The following is an 18,177-nucleotide window of genomic DNA, read 5'->3' as shown; positions in this document are numbered from 1 at the left end:
AGAAGGAAAATAAATTGAAGAAGAGAAAGAAAAAAAAATAGGAGAGAGAAGAAAATGGAAGACTGATGAGAGAGAGACAGATCAATCCTTCTCCTAGCCGCTAGAGGATGGGAGATAGTCACCGACGATGAGAAGACCTTGAAGGTGAGCGGAGAAGAAAGCAATTAAATTCTAGCTTTAGCGTAAGATAAAAGTCGTGAACATATGTTAAGCATGCAGCGATAAATCAAACTTTTATAACCCTAAAATTATTTTTGTGATATTTTGATCCTCCGTCCAGTCTCTTGTAACTATATAGACGGAAATCATCAACTTATCATTCTATTCTAAAATCCTCATTTTCTTCCCTTCCAAAATAAGAGTAAAAGAGTCATTGTAGCACCTCACATTCTTTTTAAATAAAATAAAATTAAACGGGCAACTAATGAATTGGTATTTGAGAGAGATTATATAATCGAGGGACTTCATTGGTCCGATTCGGGCTCGGTCTTGGCCCGGCCCGGCCCTTTCCATGTGCTGCCGTTACGTAGAACAGTGTGAAGTATCAGCGTGGTTGGTCGGATCGGTTTCGTCTCAGCTTTTATTTTAATAAATAGATCAGCCAAGCCAACCCCCCCGATTAATGCCTTCCTTCCTCTCGTTACCTTTCTCCCTTCTAGGTTTTCTCTTCTAACCCCCCCTCGGGCACCACCATATACTCATATCCGCCGCCAAATTCCCCAAAGGAATCTGGTCTCTTCCATCCTTTCGACCTCGATTTACCCCCCAGTTAGCATATCCACCCCAAATCCGTGAACCAAATCGCCTAGTTTTCCGGCGTTAGCGATGCCAGCGAGTAAATCCGGCGTCACCTCTTCGGACCACGGCCGGCGGTCGTCATCGAAGGAGGCGGACGCCGACGAGAACCCCACGAACACGCTATGGGTCGGCAACCTCTCGCCGAGCACCGTCGACGCCGATGTCATGGAAGTCTTCTCCAAGCATGGGGCTCTGGATTGCGTGACCATGCACGGGTCGAGGAGCTACTCCTTTGTCTTATTCCGGAGCGTCGACGAGGCACGGGCCGCAATGGATGCCCTACAGGGCACAGTGATCCGTGGGAATGCTGTTAGGATTCAGTTTTCCCGACCGGTTTGTTCCTCTCTTATGTGTAATTTGAGTAGGGTTTTACTTCAATTGATGGCCGGGTGGATTGGTTTTAATAAATTTTATACTGTGAACGTTTTGAGAATGGACGTAGGATTTGATGTTTTTATTAGGTTTAGGGTTTTTAAGCGATTAGGATGCAGTTCCCTTTTAACATCGTTATCAATGCTACACGAGACCTATCAGTCATTTAATCTAGTAGAATTATGAAATTCGTTAATTTAGGTCTTCTATAATGCCCGTTGAAATTTCAACAATCTACTAATGTATCAAGTATAACTAAATTGTGTTTGTCCCCAAAGTTCGTCGTTTTAATTAGGTTTGGTCATTGCCCTATAAACATCATAGATTAAAGGGTCTGGTGAACTGCTTGATTGATATCCAGCATCTAATGCTATGTGATACAGATCAAGCATCTAGTCTATTAGAGTTATTCCACTGTTAAATGAGGTTAACTACCTCCTGACTTTTGTCAATCTAAGATATCCTAGGTTTTGAAAAGTGTTGGGTGATAAGTAGGCGGACAAGGTACCATGCAACATTGGCTTAGAAATCAAGTCGGATGAAAAAGAAGTAAATAAAAGAAATGATGATATGAAAAGAAATTAATATGAATAAGTAAAACGAATAAAGTAAAAGAAGTATAAACTATTGCATATTACCAAGAACATACTCACATAGTAAGACTAAAATACCAATTCCCGGGTGGACTTAAGCAAAGTTTAACTCTTTGCCTAAGGTGGATGCTTAGGAGGTTACTTGGAAGGTTGTCGTTTTCTATAAAATAGTGCAAGTTTATCTTTTATGACATTTGCTTATATTTGAGGAATCAGGGAGTGAGCTTTCTTGTTTTCTTTTCATTACCTCGATCATGGCGCTTCTTGCTGTCTGTTATTTTTGCTGGAATTCCATTTTCTTATGGTGCAAAAGGATAAGTGGTTTTACAAAGGAACCGTGATAGTCCAAGCTTATATCTTTTATTATTCAACAATCTAGATTAGGCTTCTTTATTTTGAGTCAAACATTGAGCAATCTATTATCTCAAACAACGGATGCAATTGTATTTCATACGAGCGCTGCTATTTGGTCTAACTTTTGAGGACTAATGTGAGATTCAATCTCTTCTTCCCCCTCTTATTTGGTGATTGGGATGCTGTCACTCATTGAATTTTATCCAGTTCTTGTGCAAAACTATACGATATACACAAATAACATTTGGTAGCATCATGTTGTATCAAATAAATAAAACTATAACTTGCAAATGTTAATCACTAATCAGTGAAGAAGGTAATACAAAATAACAAGCATACTAGAATCGTCATTAGTCTTTCTTTTTTTCTTATCATCGTTGAAGTTGATTAAATCACACACGATCTGCCTAAATCATTGGATAGCCGCCAAACATTGCATATATGACCTAACCACCTTAGTGGCCCCCCAGAAGCTGCATATTGTATACACACAAATAACAGTGGTTCCAAGAATAGACATATGTATTGTTGATATTCACTAATGCTGATTTGAAACCATAGACGAAAAGATTTCTAGTTTCCGTTGGGTTTTGGTGATATCGGCCAATCATAAACTGTATCATTTATTTGTCAACTTTGGGCTAGATCGAAGCCAGATTTTGTCGGATCTAACTCAAATCTTGCCTTCTTCTTAGACACAATATTTTCCTTTTCCAATTCCCCCTCTTTCTCCAATTGATTATAAGGGAGATATATATGATTAATTAGAGAGAGATCTGACATGTTTGAATTTCTTTTTTCTCCTATCCTCTCCTTTCTCTTGTAGGACCTTCATGACACCTCTATCAAGCAAAGGTGTTTGCCACTAACCAACTTTTAGCACAAATTCACTACCTTAAGTGGGTAATTTGGATTCTCTTATTTTTCTTTTTTTTAGTAATTTTATAAAATCTTCCTACATTTTATAATCATTTTTTAGAATTTCATCTAATAATAATTTAGCGTGACGATGAAACGATTGACATGGCTGATACAACTGATACCTGTTGTTTTAAAATTCTCTGACATTTTATATTTTAGAATCTCATCTAATTAAAAATTAGCATGATAATGAAACAATTGATATGGTTGATGTAATCATGGTTCTAAGTTTTGGATCGGCCGAAACAGATCGGGATCAGCTATGTTGGCCGGATCGGCTGATACTCGATCTAATTGATCGAAATCAGGAGAGAGAGGGAGAAAGAGAGGGAGGAGAGTATGAAAAGAGAGAGAGAGAGGAGAGAGATAAAATAGAGCTCGTCAAAGGGATTGAGAGAGAAAAAGAGAAAATACCTCGTCAAAGAAGCATTGCGGAAGAAGAATCGGAGAGGGAGAGATTGAGAGAGAAGGGAGTCGGTGAGGGAGAGGGAGAGTTAGTGTGAGGGAGAGAGGAGAGAGAATTAGAAAGGGAGAGATCGAGAGAAAGGAGTCGGTGAGGGAGAAGGAGAGAGTTAATGAGAGAAAGAGAAGAGTTGGTGAGGGAGAGGGAGAGAGAGTGGTAGTAGGAGAGAGAGAGGTAGTGAGAGAGTTAATAAGAGAGGTAGTGGGAGAGTTAATAAGAGAGAGTGAGTGGGAGGGAGAGTTAGTGGGAGAGAATTAATGAAAGAGAGAGAGAAAGAGTTTGATAAAGGAGAATGAGGGAGAGAGTAAGGTTTTTTTTTATTTGTATGAGAGGGAGAGAGAGTATGAGTGGTAGAAAGAGATAAAAATTAAGATAATAATACATATTTATATGTGAATAATTTATGTTTATATCTTATTATTGTTAGTTTAAAATTTTTAGAATTTTTGTATTTAAAAATTATTTTAAAATACAAATTGGTACGGATGACCGATATCGCTATTGTTGATACAGCTGATACGTATTGGCTTTCTGGATGACTGATTTTGATACTTGAAACCTTGGATATAATTGATACACGTCACTTTTTCTAGCTTTTGATGTCGATACTAAATATTCGAAATCTTGCAAGTAAGCATTTGGTAGTGTTATTTTGATATGAAATATGTAAAACTACAACATGCAAATAGTAATCAATCAAGAAGATAACAAAAAAAATAAAGAAGTAAAGAACTTACTGTTATTATTATTTTGTTAAATTTCCTAAAGCTGTATGTGCGCTTAGCCACGTCGCTAGGCCATATATGGCCTTTGCAGGGTAGTCCGGAGAGTGCCCTTGCCAATGAAGCCTCCAAAATTACCTTCTAAAAGACTATCTAAGTCCAAAAATACCTTCTAGAAGACTATCTAGGCCAAAGGACCTCGACATTTCATTTGTGCACTCTGGGTGTTCAGATGTACTCTTATGACTTGGACAGCTAATTTCAGAAAGCAAAGCCCTTCTGTTTTGCCAAATAGATTAATATACTGTAAGGCACTGAAATGCAATTATCCTAGAGTTAATTGGTAGTTAAGCGTGATGCAATTAGTTCTTATATCCCCAGGTCTTAACTTATTGATGGCTGGAGACTAAATTGGTAGGTAAACAATTGGAACTCTTTTGATGGAATTAAGGGCCCAACTACTGAAGTAAGCACAACCAAAGTCAAGTGTAGCATTGGAACTCAAATTAAAAAGCCATGGAAAAGGTTTTTTTATTAGCTTTGGTTGTGAGGGATGTGCGTAATATGCGGAAACTCTCTCTTTTGCTCTCTCTCTCTCTCTCTTATGCCTGATCTTCAGTTTGTCTTGCACTACTATCAGTTTTAGACAACTAGCTGTTGCAAATTGGAATTTTTTTACTCATCAACCAAATGTACATTAGAAATTTTAATCCATTGAGTTACAGCTTGTTTGACTTTTGTCACTTCAATGATTTCCTGTAGAGAAGCCAGTAAGTTGTGTGTACAACTCTTTGTTGTCCTTTAATCAGTTAATTACTTTTCCATTTTGATGCATTAGCTGTTACTAATGATAATTCACAAACTAAGACGAGGATAATTTTCAGTTTCTACTACATTTTAAGTTAGTTGGATCAGTCAGTGGCTAGGAAGGAATTTTTGTAGTTCTTGTCTTGTTGATGACAGGACAGATTGGCCAAGTATGCTCTTATGCAGTACTTTGAGTAAAAATTATTTACATTTGTTAGTTAATTTGTAATGGCACTAAATTGGAAGCAGTTACTATTATCATTTAAAATGTGAAAAAGTTTTCTTGCGACAAGTTCCTAAAAGTTGCTTCTGACATGTAGCTGTCTTCTAAGGCCAATTGTCTGAATTGATTGCTTTTGGACAGTGACTATAGATGAATCATGAATGTGCTGTTAATAATTTAGTTGTATATATATATTATTCATGTATAGATGTAGATTCATAAAATGTTTACTGTTCTTGGTTCTATGAAGATATTGTAGAATTGGTGGTGGCCATTTGCTTAAACATTGCATTTCAACCCCATCTCCTCAGTAAGGATGCTGATAAAGGAGTGAAAACATAGGATGGTGATTATGGTGTAATAAATTTTCCCTAGGTACTAGGTACATTCAATTGAGAATATCCTTCTTGAGCTTACCATCTGTCCAACAAGTAGGAATTGTTGATAATCTAGAATAGATCTGCTATATTTGCATATTGCTTCCCTGTTGCAGAAGAATATGGTCCAAACTTTATGGAAGTTCATCATGTATGTCATCCAAGAGTGACAATTTTATATTTTATTGGTCAGGATAATAGTGAAAAATTGTGCTAGTAAGAGTATTGCATTTGAACCTCAAAGGCCCACTTGGTAGCTAGTAATAACTAATAACTACATATCTGGTTATATTATGACGGAAAATTGGCAGATGAGATTCAGGAATGTTAATTCATAGTCTTAAACGTTTAAATATCTTATCAAAAAAAAAAGAAAAAGAAAAGAAAGAAAAAAGATCTGCTGGCCAGTAAGAATGCTGCTACACTATCTTCTTCAAGATTGAAAGCCATGTCCATAAAAATTATTCACAAGCTGGAGATATTCCTTGCGCTTGATGTAACTTTTAATGGACTAGGACAAACTTTATAGCTCTATCATCTGAATGTTTGAAAATATTGAACAAGTCTTCTGTTATTTCCATCATAGTGCCCATCATTTCACATTTGAGTGGATGGCTTATCCAGTAATAAGGCATTTAGTTCACTACAACATAATTCGTGCTACAGTTGGAAAAGCCAACTAAAGTCTGGCTTGTATTCATATGCTAGGGAACAAAAAATTTTGGCTGCTGAAATTGTCTATTGTGCTTGCTGGCGCATCATTATTTGTTATGGGATAGCTAGATAATTTTTTAAGGTTGTCTTATTGCTGGTTACCATTGTTTGTGTGCATCTCTTTAGGTAAGGTCTCTAGAGTATGCAGTATCTTCCTTTTTCTTTTTTATTTTAATACTAGTGAGCAATAACTTGTCCAAGTTCAAACAACTGAGGGACGACTTATTTTGCCCTTTTGCAATAAAGGGAATTCACTGTTGGGATTTAATGCAAGTTGCTCTGTCTTGATGTTAAGAAATGGACAGTGGGCTCAACATAAGAGTTTTTTTAAAAATTTATAATTGACGTATCTGGTGTAATTTGTCTGACTACTAGTAGCAATCTGAATGGCATAGTTCTGTTGTTGTCAAGAACATATTCATTTTATGGTGGTCTATCTAAATTATCTTTTTTGTGTCAAGATTCCGTTGTAGAAGATGCTGTTGTAACTACTTTGACCTTACATATAGATAAATGTGTATATTTTCATACATGTAAATTTGTGTGTAATAACATTAATTACTTGTATGCAGGCAAAAGCAGCTAGGCAGTTATGGATTGGTGGAATTAGTTCGGCTATTTCAAAGGAGCAACTTGAAGATGAATTCTTGATATTTGGAAAGATTGAAGATTATAGGTTCTTTAGAGATAGAAATTCTGCTCTTATTGACTATTACAAGTTGGAAGATGCTATTACTGCACATAAGAGCATGAATGGAAAGCGTTTAGGTGGCGAACAGTTACGTGTTGATTTTCAGAGATCTCAACCACTTAGAAGGGTGTGTGGTTTCTTGATGCCTTTTATTATATTCTCCATATGCCACTTTCATATTTTTTGAACTTATGATAGATTCTTCCCCTGATAATGTTGTCATTCATGAAACAGGATTGGCCTGATCATGACTCAAGGAATGTACATCTCACTAGTAGGGGACTGGGACCACTTGAACGATCATTGCTACCTGATGGAATGAAAGGTTTTCATGATTCATCATATTACGCATCTAAAAGGCACATGGTAAAGTTTGAACTATAAATTTAGCTATTGGTTGTAACTTCCAATTGGTTTACTTATTTTTATCTGCATATGCAATTGTGAGTTATGAACGATTATTCTAATAATAGCTTTTGTTTTCTGCCAACTTTTGATTTGTTGCACAAACTGTCAGCCTCACGGAGGACGACGAGAAGGCTATCCAAGCAATGTTCTTTGGGTGGGATATCCACCATCTGTTCAGATTGATGAGCAGATGCTTCATAATGCTATGATTCTTTTTGGTGAAATTGAAAGAATCAAGTGTTTTCCATCAAGGCATTATTGCTTTGTAGAATTTAGAAGCACTGATGAAGCTAGGCGTGCAAAGGAAGGTCTGCAAGGTCGTCTTTTCAATGACCCTAGGATACAAATACTGTTCTCAAGCAGTGAAGTCGCACCAATTAAGGACAATCCACCACAATTTCCAGGATTAAGAGGGCCTAGACCTGAGATGTTTTCAAGTGAAGGTCCTTTTGGATCTTTAGAATCTTATGGTCCTGGCCATCCTCTGGCTCCCAATAACTTTCCTGGACCTTTACATCCTAATAGTATGCCTGGACCAGACCATTTGATGAGGCCAGTTGGAAGACAAGGAATTGACCCTCGTCTGGTAGGAGCAGAATACCATGACTTTGGTGATGTCTTGCATGATTTGCCTGATCCTAAAGCTGACAAATCTTTGCGCGCACATTGGCAGCGGCGATCTCCTTCACAACTGGGTATTCTACCTTCTCCACAAAACCTGCGCCCACCATTTCAATCTATGCCAGGTGCATGGGATACGTTTGACATGAGAGAAACAAAGAGGTTGAGAATGGATAGGTTTTCACCTGATGATGTCTTTTTTAATGCAAAGAGCGTGGATTCTGAGACCACGGATTACTCCCGATTTTCTCATCCTGATATAGGTCCATCTGCTCGAAGACATTTCAGTCCTGTTGTTCCAGGAACTAGTGAGCTGCGTGGATCTCCGGATAATGGCCATTGCTGGCGTGGTATTATTGCTAAAGGTGGATCTCATGTCTGCCATGCTCGGTGTGTGCCAATAGGGAAGGGCATTAACTCACCTTTGTAAGTTTCAGAATTACTAGCCCATTAATTCTGTTACAATATTGTAATGGTCCTTCTATTTCTTAGGTTCTCATAAAAAATTGCCTTGCAGACCTGAAGTTGTTAATTGCTCAGCCAGAACAGGCTTGGATATGCTCACGAAACACTATGCTGAGGCCATTGGTTTCGATATTGTCTTTTTTCTACCAGACAGTGAAGAGGACTTTGCTTCTTACACCGAATTTCTCCGTTATTTGGGCCTAAAAAGCCGCGCAGGAGTTGCAAAGCTTGATGATGGAACTACTCTATTCTTGGTGCCCCCATCAGATTTCTTGACTGAGGTGTTGAATATTACTGGTCCTGAACGACTTTATGGTGTAGTACTAAAGTTCCCACAGCAATCAACCAGTGCAGCTGCACAACAGCCACAACTGCCCATCCCTCCTACACCATCCCAATACATTGGTAGACAGGATGTATCATCTTCGCACAAAGGTTATATTGTTGCTTCTCAGAATGAAGAACAAGCTTTTAAGGTGGATTATAATAGATCTTTCCATGAGGAGCCGTTGCCCCCTGCAGAGACTGTCAAACCTCTGAGTACATTTGTTGACGAAGCTCATGCTGAGCAAGCAAGTTCCCTGGACTACGCAAACAATGGGAATGCCGCAACCAAAATGGAAGTTTCCTTGACTCCTGAACTTATTGCTACTTTATCTTCTCTTATACCTGGAAACATTCAGTCAGCAGCTAGTGGGGCTGTTCAGACACCACCAAGCTCCACAGTTAGGTCAGCTTCATCTTCTACGTCTATGATGCATGACAGAACAATGCCAATTCAAGGATGGAGACAAGAAAATCAAGCGACAATTTCTGGTATTTCCCTAGAGCAAGCGAGTAACGCCCCCCAACATTTAGGGCAATATTACCCTAGCCAGGCACATAATATCTCCCACTTTCCAGAATCTGCTAATATTTCTAGTGCACAAGGTCATTCTGCTCAACCTTTTATTAGTAGTGGTCAAATACAGAACTCCACCCTGAACTTGGCACAGACTCTTACTACTACTACTACTAGAACAGTGAATACTCCTATAATGCTGCCCCAAGGTGGACAGTTTCCAGCCACCCAGATCAATCAGCAATATCAATTTGATTCTTCCTTTGCTTCTCAAAACGCATATGGTATGTTACAAACACCAAATGCTTCTAGTGTTTTCAACCCAGCAATCCAGCAGCAACCAAATCCTATACCCTCATCTGGTAATGATCAGATTGGGAGTTTCTCCTATCCCCAAAATGCCATTTCATTGCCAACAGACAAGGTGAACATGGAGTTCCCTTCTCAAGGAGCACAGCTGCAGACATCTTTATCTAGTTCTGCTCAGGGCAATTTGGAGGGTGATGCAAATAAGAATCAAAGATACCAGTCAACCCTCCAGTTTGCTGCCAGTCTTCTCCTTCAAATTCAACAACAGCAACAATCAAGTGCTAAATCTGTTCAAGATTCTGGAAATCAACAGTGAAAATCGTATAGCATAGCAGGTATGGGTCTACTTAACTTTAGTTGGTTTAACTGTATATTTAGCCATAATGCGGTTATAATTCTAAACGTAAATAGCCATAATGCAGTTATAGTCCTAAATCTTTTGTTACAGGATAAGTTACTATAGATTTACATGCATTATTTATTTGTTATCCTTTTCTCATATGTCATGTTCTATTTAATTTCTGGCATTGATTCCTTTTTTTTTGGTGATAATTTACGGCGTATTTGCTTATTAGACTGTTCATATTGGTATGCTCTCTTTTTCCCTTCTGACTGAAGTGTGAACCATCAGGAGATATCCCTTGAGTAGTTCAACTTGATCCTATTTTATTTCCTTATATTTTAAATGCTCTGCTCTCCCATATGAAAGTTCACTCTTTATTATATTTTTGTCATTTACTGCATAGGTCCTGTTGGTTATTTTATTTATCAAACTAGCCTTATCCAAAATGTCTCATATTTTTTTTCCTTTCCTTTTGAAACTACCTCTCAAATTATTGTTGTTAGTTGTTATTATTTGGTGCTTGAACAAATGTCCTAATGAAATTGTTGATACATATGATTGATATGCACAAAGTAGTTGATTTGTGACATTACTGATGTTGTAATATTGCAGTATTGCTTATGTTGAAATCTACGAGTCCTTTGAGTTGCCACTTTCTTATTGACTATTTAGGAAGCTATGATACATTAGGTGGATAATTATTTATGTTTCTTTATCTGGTTTTAGAAATTTGTTAGAGAATTCCATCTGTTTAGAGTCACTTTAAAATTGATTAGGAGTTAAAAGCAAGAGAAATTCAATTAATTGAGCCAGATAGATATATTACTTATTTAACTAGATTGTTACTCAAGTATAATATACCTTTTTTGTAGTTCATCTATGTATCTGTGTGGAATGATCTCATACTTCTCTATTTTGCTTTATGTTAAAAACTTAAAATGCAACTTAATTAAAACTTGTAGCTCCTAAGACCATGGACCTATAGTCTAACATAATGGAGAGATTGATGAGGATATTATACACAATTAGAGAATGATGGTTGAAATAAAGAAGTATCTTCTTTGTATTGTGTGATCACAATGTTACCTTTAGGATAACAGCAATATTATACGTGGTGTCTATAAGACCAATTATGCTTTATTGATTTGAATGTTGAGCAAGTAGGAAATAATATGTCCGATAGTTGAACTATCTGTTGAGATGGATGAGTATGATTAGTAGGAAATATATGATAAGAAACGGGTATATCTGATACAAGCTACAGGGTAGTAGAATTGAGACCACAAAATGAACCTTTTATGAAAAATTTGGTTGAGGGATAAGGCGCTTTTGTAGGGAGGAGAAGCTCAAAATTGACATGAGGGGAGATTATAAGTTAATAACTATCGAGGAAAGACACGATGATACTTAAATTAGCAAACTTGACATTAATTTATTATGGTGGGTTACTTTTGAGGTGGTATATGTAATGACTGCCATGGTATCAAAGTAGTCGAAAAGCGCTCATTCTGGAAAATATATACTCTTTTGCATATTGTGAAATGCTTGAATGCTTTGTTACGACAACCATGTCGAGGCTTAGATTTTGCTATTGGAAGTGGATGATAATATGATTTTGATTTATGTGGCATTATCATGATTCATTTAGTACTTCTAAGCAACTTCTATATAGACATGGATCGAAGCTTGATGTGGTATACAAGTAGTTACTCAAAGATGGATGTTTTGCTTATAGTTTGATTGGGATTGTGTATCTTTTTTTGCGTTTTACTTAGCTAGATTGCTCTAATTTTATAGTATATCTGTGGCTGGTTTGAACTTCTCATTAGGAACCAAATTCACCTTAGAAAGCATTTCAGTACTTTTAAGGCTGCAGTATAGAGTTTTATTATTATTTGTGTTTGAATAGTTGCCTTTTCTTCAATGGACTATTGATTGAGGTTTTTTTTTGTGGGCTTTGTTGTGTTAACTGATAGTAAGATTTGTGTAGTCAGTTCTCAATAGGGTTGAAATTATGTCTGTGGACAGTTTATGCTAGCATTATATTTACGATCTTTTATTTTATTTTATTTCATTTATGGAAATTATTTTAGGGTAGCAAATTTCTGTGTATAGTTTATTCCTACATTTTAAGCTATCAAATTTTTGGTTGTAATAATTTAAGCTATCGATTAGTGGAAGATTCATAATTATGAGATCCAATATTTCTGACCATTAAGAAAATTGAAGTTTATCCAGATGGTTGGTCTTATTGGGGATAAGGACTACTAGATTAGTTATTACAGAACCCAGCAGAAAAGGTAATTAAAAGATTTATAATTTACAAGTAAGTTGGCATAGGAATGTGTTCTGCTCTGTGTTAAATGACATTTTCTTCTTTCCTGAATCTTTCTCCTTCTCTCATTCAGCTTCCCCCTTCTATTTCGTTGTTCCCCTTCATGTTTAAATTATGTAATGTACTATAAATTTCTGAATTTTAGATGATTCATTGACAAGGCTACTTCAGCTTACTGTGTGATATTTTACTCTGGATGGATCAACAAATTTATGTCGACCATTATTCACTAGTAGTTCATTGTACTCTATTTGGCTAGGCTGTAGTATTAGCTTTCCCTCGTTAACGAGTCACAGTTTCTTTTTACATCTGGAAAACTTTTTAAAAGTGTGTGTTCTTTAGAAACAAGGGAACTCGAGGAGAAATTGATTTTTATATTATGCATTAGGGCCTCATTCAGAAATGCCAATATAGAGTCCATTTTTGGAATTCTCATTTTCTCAGTTACGCCGCTTAGATCACTTAAGATTTCAAGAGATTTGATTGCATTTCAGCAGCTATAACCAAGTTCAATGATTTGGCAATTTGGCACGAATATCTGACACTAAAGATGAACTTTTGGAATTGCAAAAATTTGCTCACTGGAATTTACTACATATAGATATCCAGATGAGACTTCTTTTAAAACATTTTATACACTTTTATTCACCAACTAGATCATACCCCTTCGCTCTCCCTCCCTCCCAGTAACAATCTCCCATCTCTCAAGTCTACCAATAACGTGGACAACCAAGCTGTACTATAAGCATGGTTGCTATATTCAACATCACGTGGCTGCTAGTATGACCATCAACTGTTGTGGTTATGGTGGAGACAATTTTGGCATATTGCATCAGTGCATTTCAGAGGTGTGAATCATATATTTGAGGAAAACGAATGTATCAAGAGGGAAGTGTTAATAAATCTTATCCAACACCATCAATAGGTTATTATTTGCTAAGTTAAGCTGGAACTTGAATATATCAATATAATTTCATGTATTTTCCAAACAGTATAGTTGAGTAGATGCAGTTTGATCGTGTCAATTTCTGAACAATGATATGTATGTTGAACTGAAATAATTAAAGTGGTTTCAAATTCTAGCACAATTTAAATTGCTTCAAGTAGAGAGTAGGTAGCCAGCGTTGTGAGCTTATACAAAAACAGAAAACGGAAAATTGATCATCTTATATTCTTTCACATTTTCACTGGCTCATATTATGCATAAAATTCAGGCTAGTCTTTCTCGGTGTCCTGTAATACGTATTTGTGAAACATGTGTTGCACAATTTAAACTCAGATCGATTTTTAGTCATTTATGATGAGGTGGTTTGCTATGAGGCTAAGCAAAACGAAAATCTACGTATTTTGTTCAATTCCGATAATACTATAACTATTTTACAGTACAAGAGATTCTAGTTTAAGCTTTCACGTGTGCCGTTGATTGATGAAAATGGATGAAAAACATACAGCTATGGTTTCTGTTACTTCTTTCGAGCTTATGCATTTGGAATCCTCAAAACTGCTTTTGATAATTTAGGGACTATTTCAATGGAATTGCTAGGTATGATGCATTCATGAGGTTCAAATTTATAATCCTTTGGTCTCGTTAGATTGTGATCTGTTGAATGTTTTGGTAAGCATATTTGTCTAGTTTTGGATCCTGTTCCATTCTTAAGGTTCATTGAGACCAAAAGAGTTGTGATTATTTGACATCAAATTACATCTTGCTACCTTCGAAATCTCGATGATTTTTGGCTTTTAGGGGTAACTATAGGCGTCACTTGTAAATAATTGCCTCACTGCAAGCACTTACATTACACAAATTCTCGTTAACTGGGGGTTAAGACAGCTATTTCATGGCTGCAATTTGACATCAAGCTATAATACTTCTCTTCTTGAAGCAATTAACCATCAATGGCCTGAGTAGAGGTATGATTTCTCAATTTTCTCTCGTGCGATTATCCAATACACGGTTTCCACTAAAAAGATCTGATCTCGTACGATGTTCTCAGCGATTCCTTCTGTGGGTTTTTACGTTGCGATCTGGTTCAAACTTTTCAATTTATCTCTACCATTAAGCTGGGTCCCCCTGGTCCTCTTACTATGGTTACATAGCCCAAGCTCAGGAAAATTTGTTTCTCGTAGTCTCTCATACTTTGCTGGGATTCATCTCTAAAGCAACTTCGTTATATGCTGAAACGGGAAAAAAAAAAAGGAAAAAGAAAAAAAAGAGAAGAAAAACTCAATTTTCTATTCATACTTCTGCCGCCGACGACGAACGAGATACTTTGTTTGATTCCTCGCCAATTATTTTATTACGCACTGCGAAGTATGGGTTTATTCAATTTTTTGGGATCCTGAGATTGCACGGGTATAATTGTTCCAAATTATGAGCTTCATATTGGTAGAACACATCAAGACGTATATAGCTCGACAAAAGCGTCCAGTATTGTTCTGTTTTAGTGCAAAAATGAAATTCTCAATCCAAATTTTTGCTACAAATTTATGGGAAAAAAAGAGTTAATTTTACATTTAATCCCTAGGCAAATCTAATACCAATCTCCTGCTTGAAGTGTTTCTTTCCTTTTCTTATTCATTATCCTTTAGTAAAGAGAAAACTACCTTGTCTATTTCACACCGCTCAACTTACCAATCTATTATAACTTATGCTTGTAGGTTGAGATCAAGTACCGTTTTCGTTCTGGAGATGACGAGGAGTTGACTATCTCTTTTCTACTGGCATAATCATCGACCGTGAAGACCTGGCTATTGAGGAACCAAACTAAGGATTAGTAACTCGTGGTGTTGTATTTGTGGAAGAAATAAATTTGAGACTATTTGTTAGGGTATGAACAGGGGTAGGGTGATAAAATTTGAATTTTTTTTTTTTACGTTTTGACTTTTAAAACTTCAGAATCCTTATTTTTTTCCCTTGTTGTTTAAGGATTGGCATGGTTTTTTTTTTTTCCTTAAAAGAAAATAGAAACTATATCACTTAGTTGCCTTAATTTCGGCGATCAGAAGTCATACTAGTGAGTCCGGGAAAGAGCCCTCCTTGGTAGACCCATAGCCTATGCTTTTACTTAAATTAGCCAACCATTATACAGACAATATGCTATATTTAAAACAAAGATACAAAGAGCTCAAAAATTTGCAATCATCGATAAAGGAAGCCACAGACGCTGGCGCTGGGTTGGGGCTTTTTAAGATGTTCACCTGCAACAGTGAGTCGTTTCAATCTCTGAGGTGGGTCATGCCCTTTTATCTTAGAGAGAGGGGGGGATGAATTCTGTCTCATTAGGTTCGTTGCAACTTGAGAATGAGTTATCAGTTTAGGGTAGTTGGGTATAGGGTTTTCCTAGTGAACGAGGCAAGACGGAAGATATACATCACTTTAGACTATACACCACTTCAGACTATACTTATAGGCCATATTAACACTACACATTAAGATATACACCACTTCAGACTATCAAGTCTTTAACTCAGGCTCATACTGAGCCATGCTCGTAGGCCACAATAACACTTACACTCGACCACACAATACCTACAATGGAGGGTAGACCCTAATAGTAACTCGTCAACCCATCACTCGATAAACAATATGATCAATTGTCTGCTACTATAGATTAATGACCTTAGTTGTAAGTCCATCGTATAAGTTAGTATCACACATCGATATTAACATTTGAGCCCTTAGCTCCTTATCGCACCACTGTGCGAAAAATCATGGCATCGTTGCTTACGAATACTCTCACTTTATATTATCGGGTACCGCTAAGCTTATGTCATCTTACCCTTTATGTTCTAGCTTAAATACTCTAAATGGTTTGACTCTCGTCAATCAACAATAAATATCTCATCGCTCGATGAAATAGTTGCTTGATTGTCTGTGATCAACAGAAAAAGAGCTCAAGTGTGGGCCATAATGCATAAGTATAATTATATCCCCATCCATAATCGTGATCGGGGAAGTGTCGAGTATTATCAAGATACAGAAATCACCCCTTTTATGGTCATGCATATATGTAAGTGGTATGATATTATACAACACAACACATAATAGAACACACATCAGTATTACGTTCTGTCGCATATGGTTATGCTTAACGTATATGCATAAAAATCATGACATACGCAATCTTATTGAACAAAAAAAATAAAATAATATGCACGACATGCATTAATAACAGTAATGAAATATATGCACATGTATGATATGGATGCGATGATGTCATAAGGTAAAACATGTATTCTCTATACTATTCCTAGATTATAAAAGTTTCACTTGCGTGACATCGCTTTTCAAATAACTGGTTATAATTACACCATGGGATCATCCTTGTATAATACAAATCCACCTCGATAATAAAGCCATAAAAATATAAGCACCACATTCCTAACATTAATTAATTAAATAATCCTACTGATGATGTCATCAATATGCTTGGGTAGGTCCATTAAGAATTCTTTGTTTTTAATAAAGCTGGTAAAGCTGTACCATATCATGATGAGTTATTAAATATATAATTTATTTCAAATTATTGTCCATATCATTATTATCAATTTGCTGTAAATCACATAGCTAATATTTAATTAATTAGATTCGTTTAAATAGGGCAATTTGCTTAATACTAGTTTTCTACACTAATCTGTAATAGTTCTTTGATAAGAGTAATTAATACATGCACACTCAGATCACCGACTCCTTTATTAAAATTGATTTAACCCAAAATTATAATCGACTAGACTAAACTCCAATTAGAGCTAACTCCATAATAAGAGCGATACACAATGGCACTCTTAGGCCATAACCTCTTTTAATAATCTTGATTTAAAAATATCTATCTATCTATCATCTAAAGATGATTAATATTTAGAGCTCAAGTTTGACAATATAATCAATTAAAAGGTATAAAATAAATTACTACAATTTAGAGAACAATAAAAAAAATTCTTGGGGCCAAAGTCAACTAAGAAAGCTACTTGGGTTGGGCCATAGCCCAACCCACAACCACACCATCAACCCAAGCTCAGCATGAGTTGGGTTGATTGTAGCCCAACCCAACATGCCGTGGCAGGGTTGATAGCAGCCCAACCCAACGAGCCATGGGCTAGGCTGCACCTAGCCCAAACCAACATGGGTTGGCTGACAGCAGCCGAACCTAACACACCATGGGCTAGATTGACAGCAGCCCAACCTAACACATAACTACTTGGGTTGGCTGTGGCTAAGGGTGAAAACAGGTTGAATTAATTCCGACTCGACCCGTTATTCGACCCGATTCAGATCGGATTCGGATAAAAAATTTCTATTCGGTTTGGATATAGATTCGGATATGGATAGAATTTTTGAAAAAAATTCCGGATATGGATTTGGATACGGGTCAGATATAATTTTTGAATTTGGATATGGATATTGGATATCTGTTTACCTGCATATTTTTTGAATGATTTATAGTTTTTAGTTTGGTTATTTAAATATTAAACATTGATATTGTTACTAATGATGTGTTATATATTATTTGTAGAGATCAGTTTCTCTAATTTTGTATCTATTTGACATACAAAAAAATTATTTTTTGTAAAACTCTTAATATTTTTGTATTAATTATGTCTAAATAAAAAGTCATAATTCATTTAAAATTTAATTAACATTTGTTTAAGATCCAATTCTCTATCTGAAAATTATCCATATCTGTTTAATTATAATATGGTATTAAATTTTGTTATTCGTCTAATATTTGTATTCGAACTAAAAATATGGATCCGAATATGGGTTGAACACTATTCGATCTGTAACTGATCCAGTTTCACTCTTACCCATGGCCAAATCCA

General features: G+C 36.2%; 1 protein-coding gene across 2 annotated transcripts; it reads left to right on the top strand.

The window, feature by feature from the left end:
- Positions 1 to 611: 611 nt before the first annotated feature.
- On the top strand, positions 612 to 15,331 carry LOC140769239 (flowering time control protein FPA). 2 transcript variants are annotated; one of them, XM_073109888.1, is made up of 6 exons: positions 612 to 1,131; positions 6,917 to 7,162; positions 7,270 to 7,401; positions 7,553 to 8,490; positions 8,582 to 10,014; positions 15,016 to 15,331. In XM_073109888.1, exons 1-5 carry the CDS (start codon positions 826 to 828, stop codon positions 9,993 to 9,995), a joined length of 3,036 nt encoding a protein of 1,011 aa, XP_072965989.1. In that variant the 5' UTR covers positions 612 to 825; the 3' UTR covers positions 9,996 to 10,014; positions 15,016 to 15,331. The 2 variants fall into 2 exon arrangements, with proteins under 2 accessions (XP_072965989.1, XP_072965990.1); XM_073109889.1 differs by lacking the exon at positions 15,016 to 15,331 and having other exon boundaries at positions 8,582 to 12,737.
- Positions 15,332 to 18,177: the final 2,846 nt, after the last annotated feature.

This window comes from Typha angustifolia, chromosome 10, assembly GCF_048772165.1.
Source record: "Typha angustifolia cultivar Huaian chromosome 10, ASM4877216v1, whole genome shotgun sequence".
NCBI lineage: Eukaryota > Viridiplantae > Streptophyta > Magnoliopsida > Poales > Typhaceae > Typha > Typha angustifolia.
Note: the sequence above shows the minus strand (reverse complement) of the source record. Positions and strands in the feature narration are given on the sequence as shown.

Excerpts from the sequence above, each read along its gene's own strand:
- LOC140769239 (XM_073109888.1), top strand. The coding sequence starts at position 826 with ATGCCAGCGAGTAAATCCGGCGTCACCTCTTCGGACCACGGCCGGCGG. Across the intron at positions 7,163-7,269 it reads GATCTCAACCACTTAGAAGG|GATTGGCCTGATCATGACTC; the intron begins GTGTGTGGTTTC and ends TTCATGAAACAG. Across the intron at positions 7,402-7,552 it reads ACGCATCTAAAAGGCACATG|CCTCACGGAGGACGACGAGA; the intron begins GTAAAGTTTGAA and ends ACAAACTGTCAG.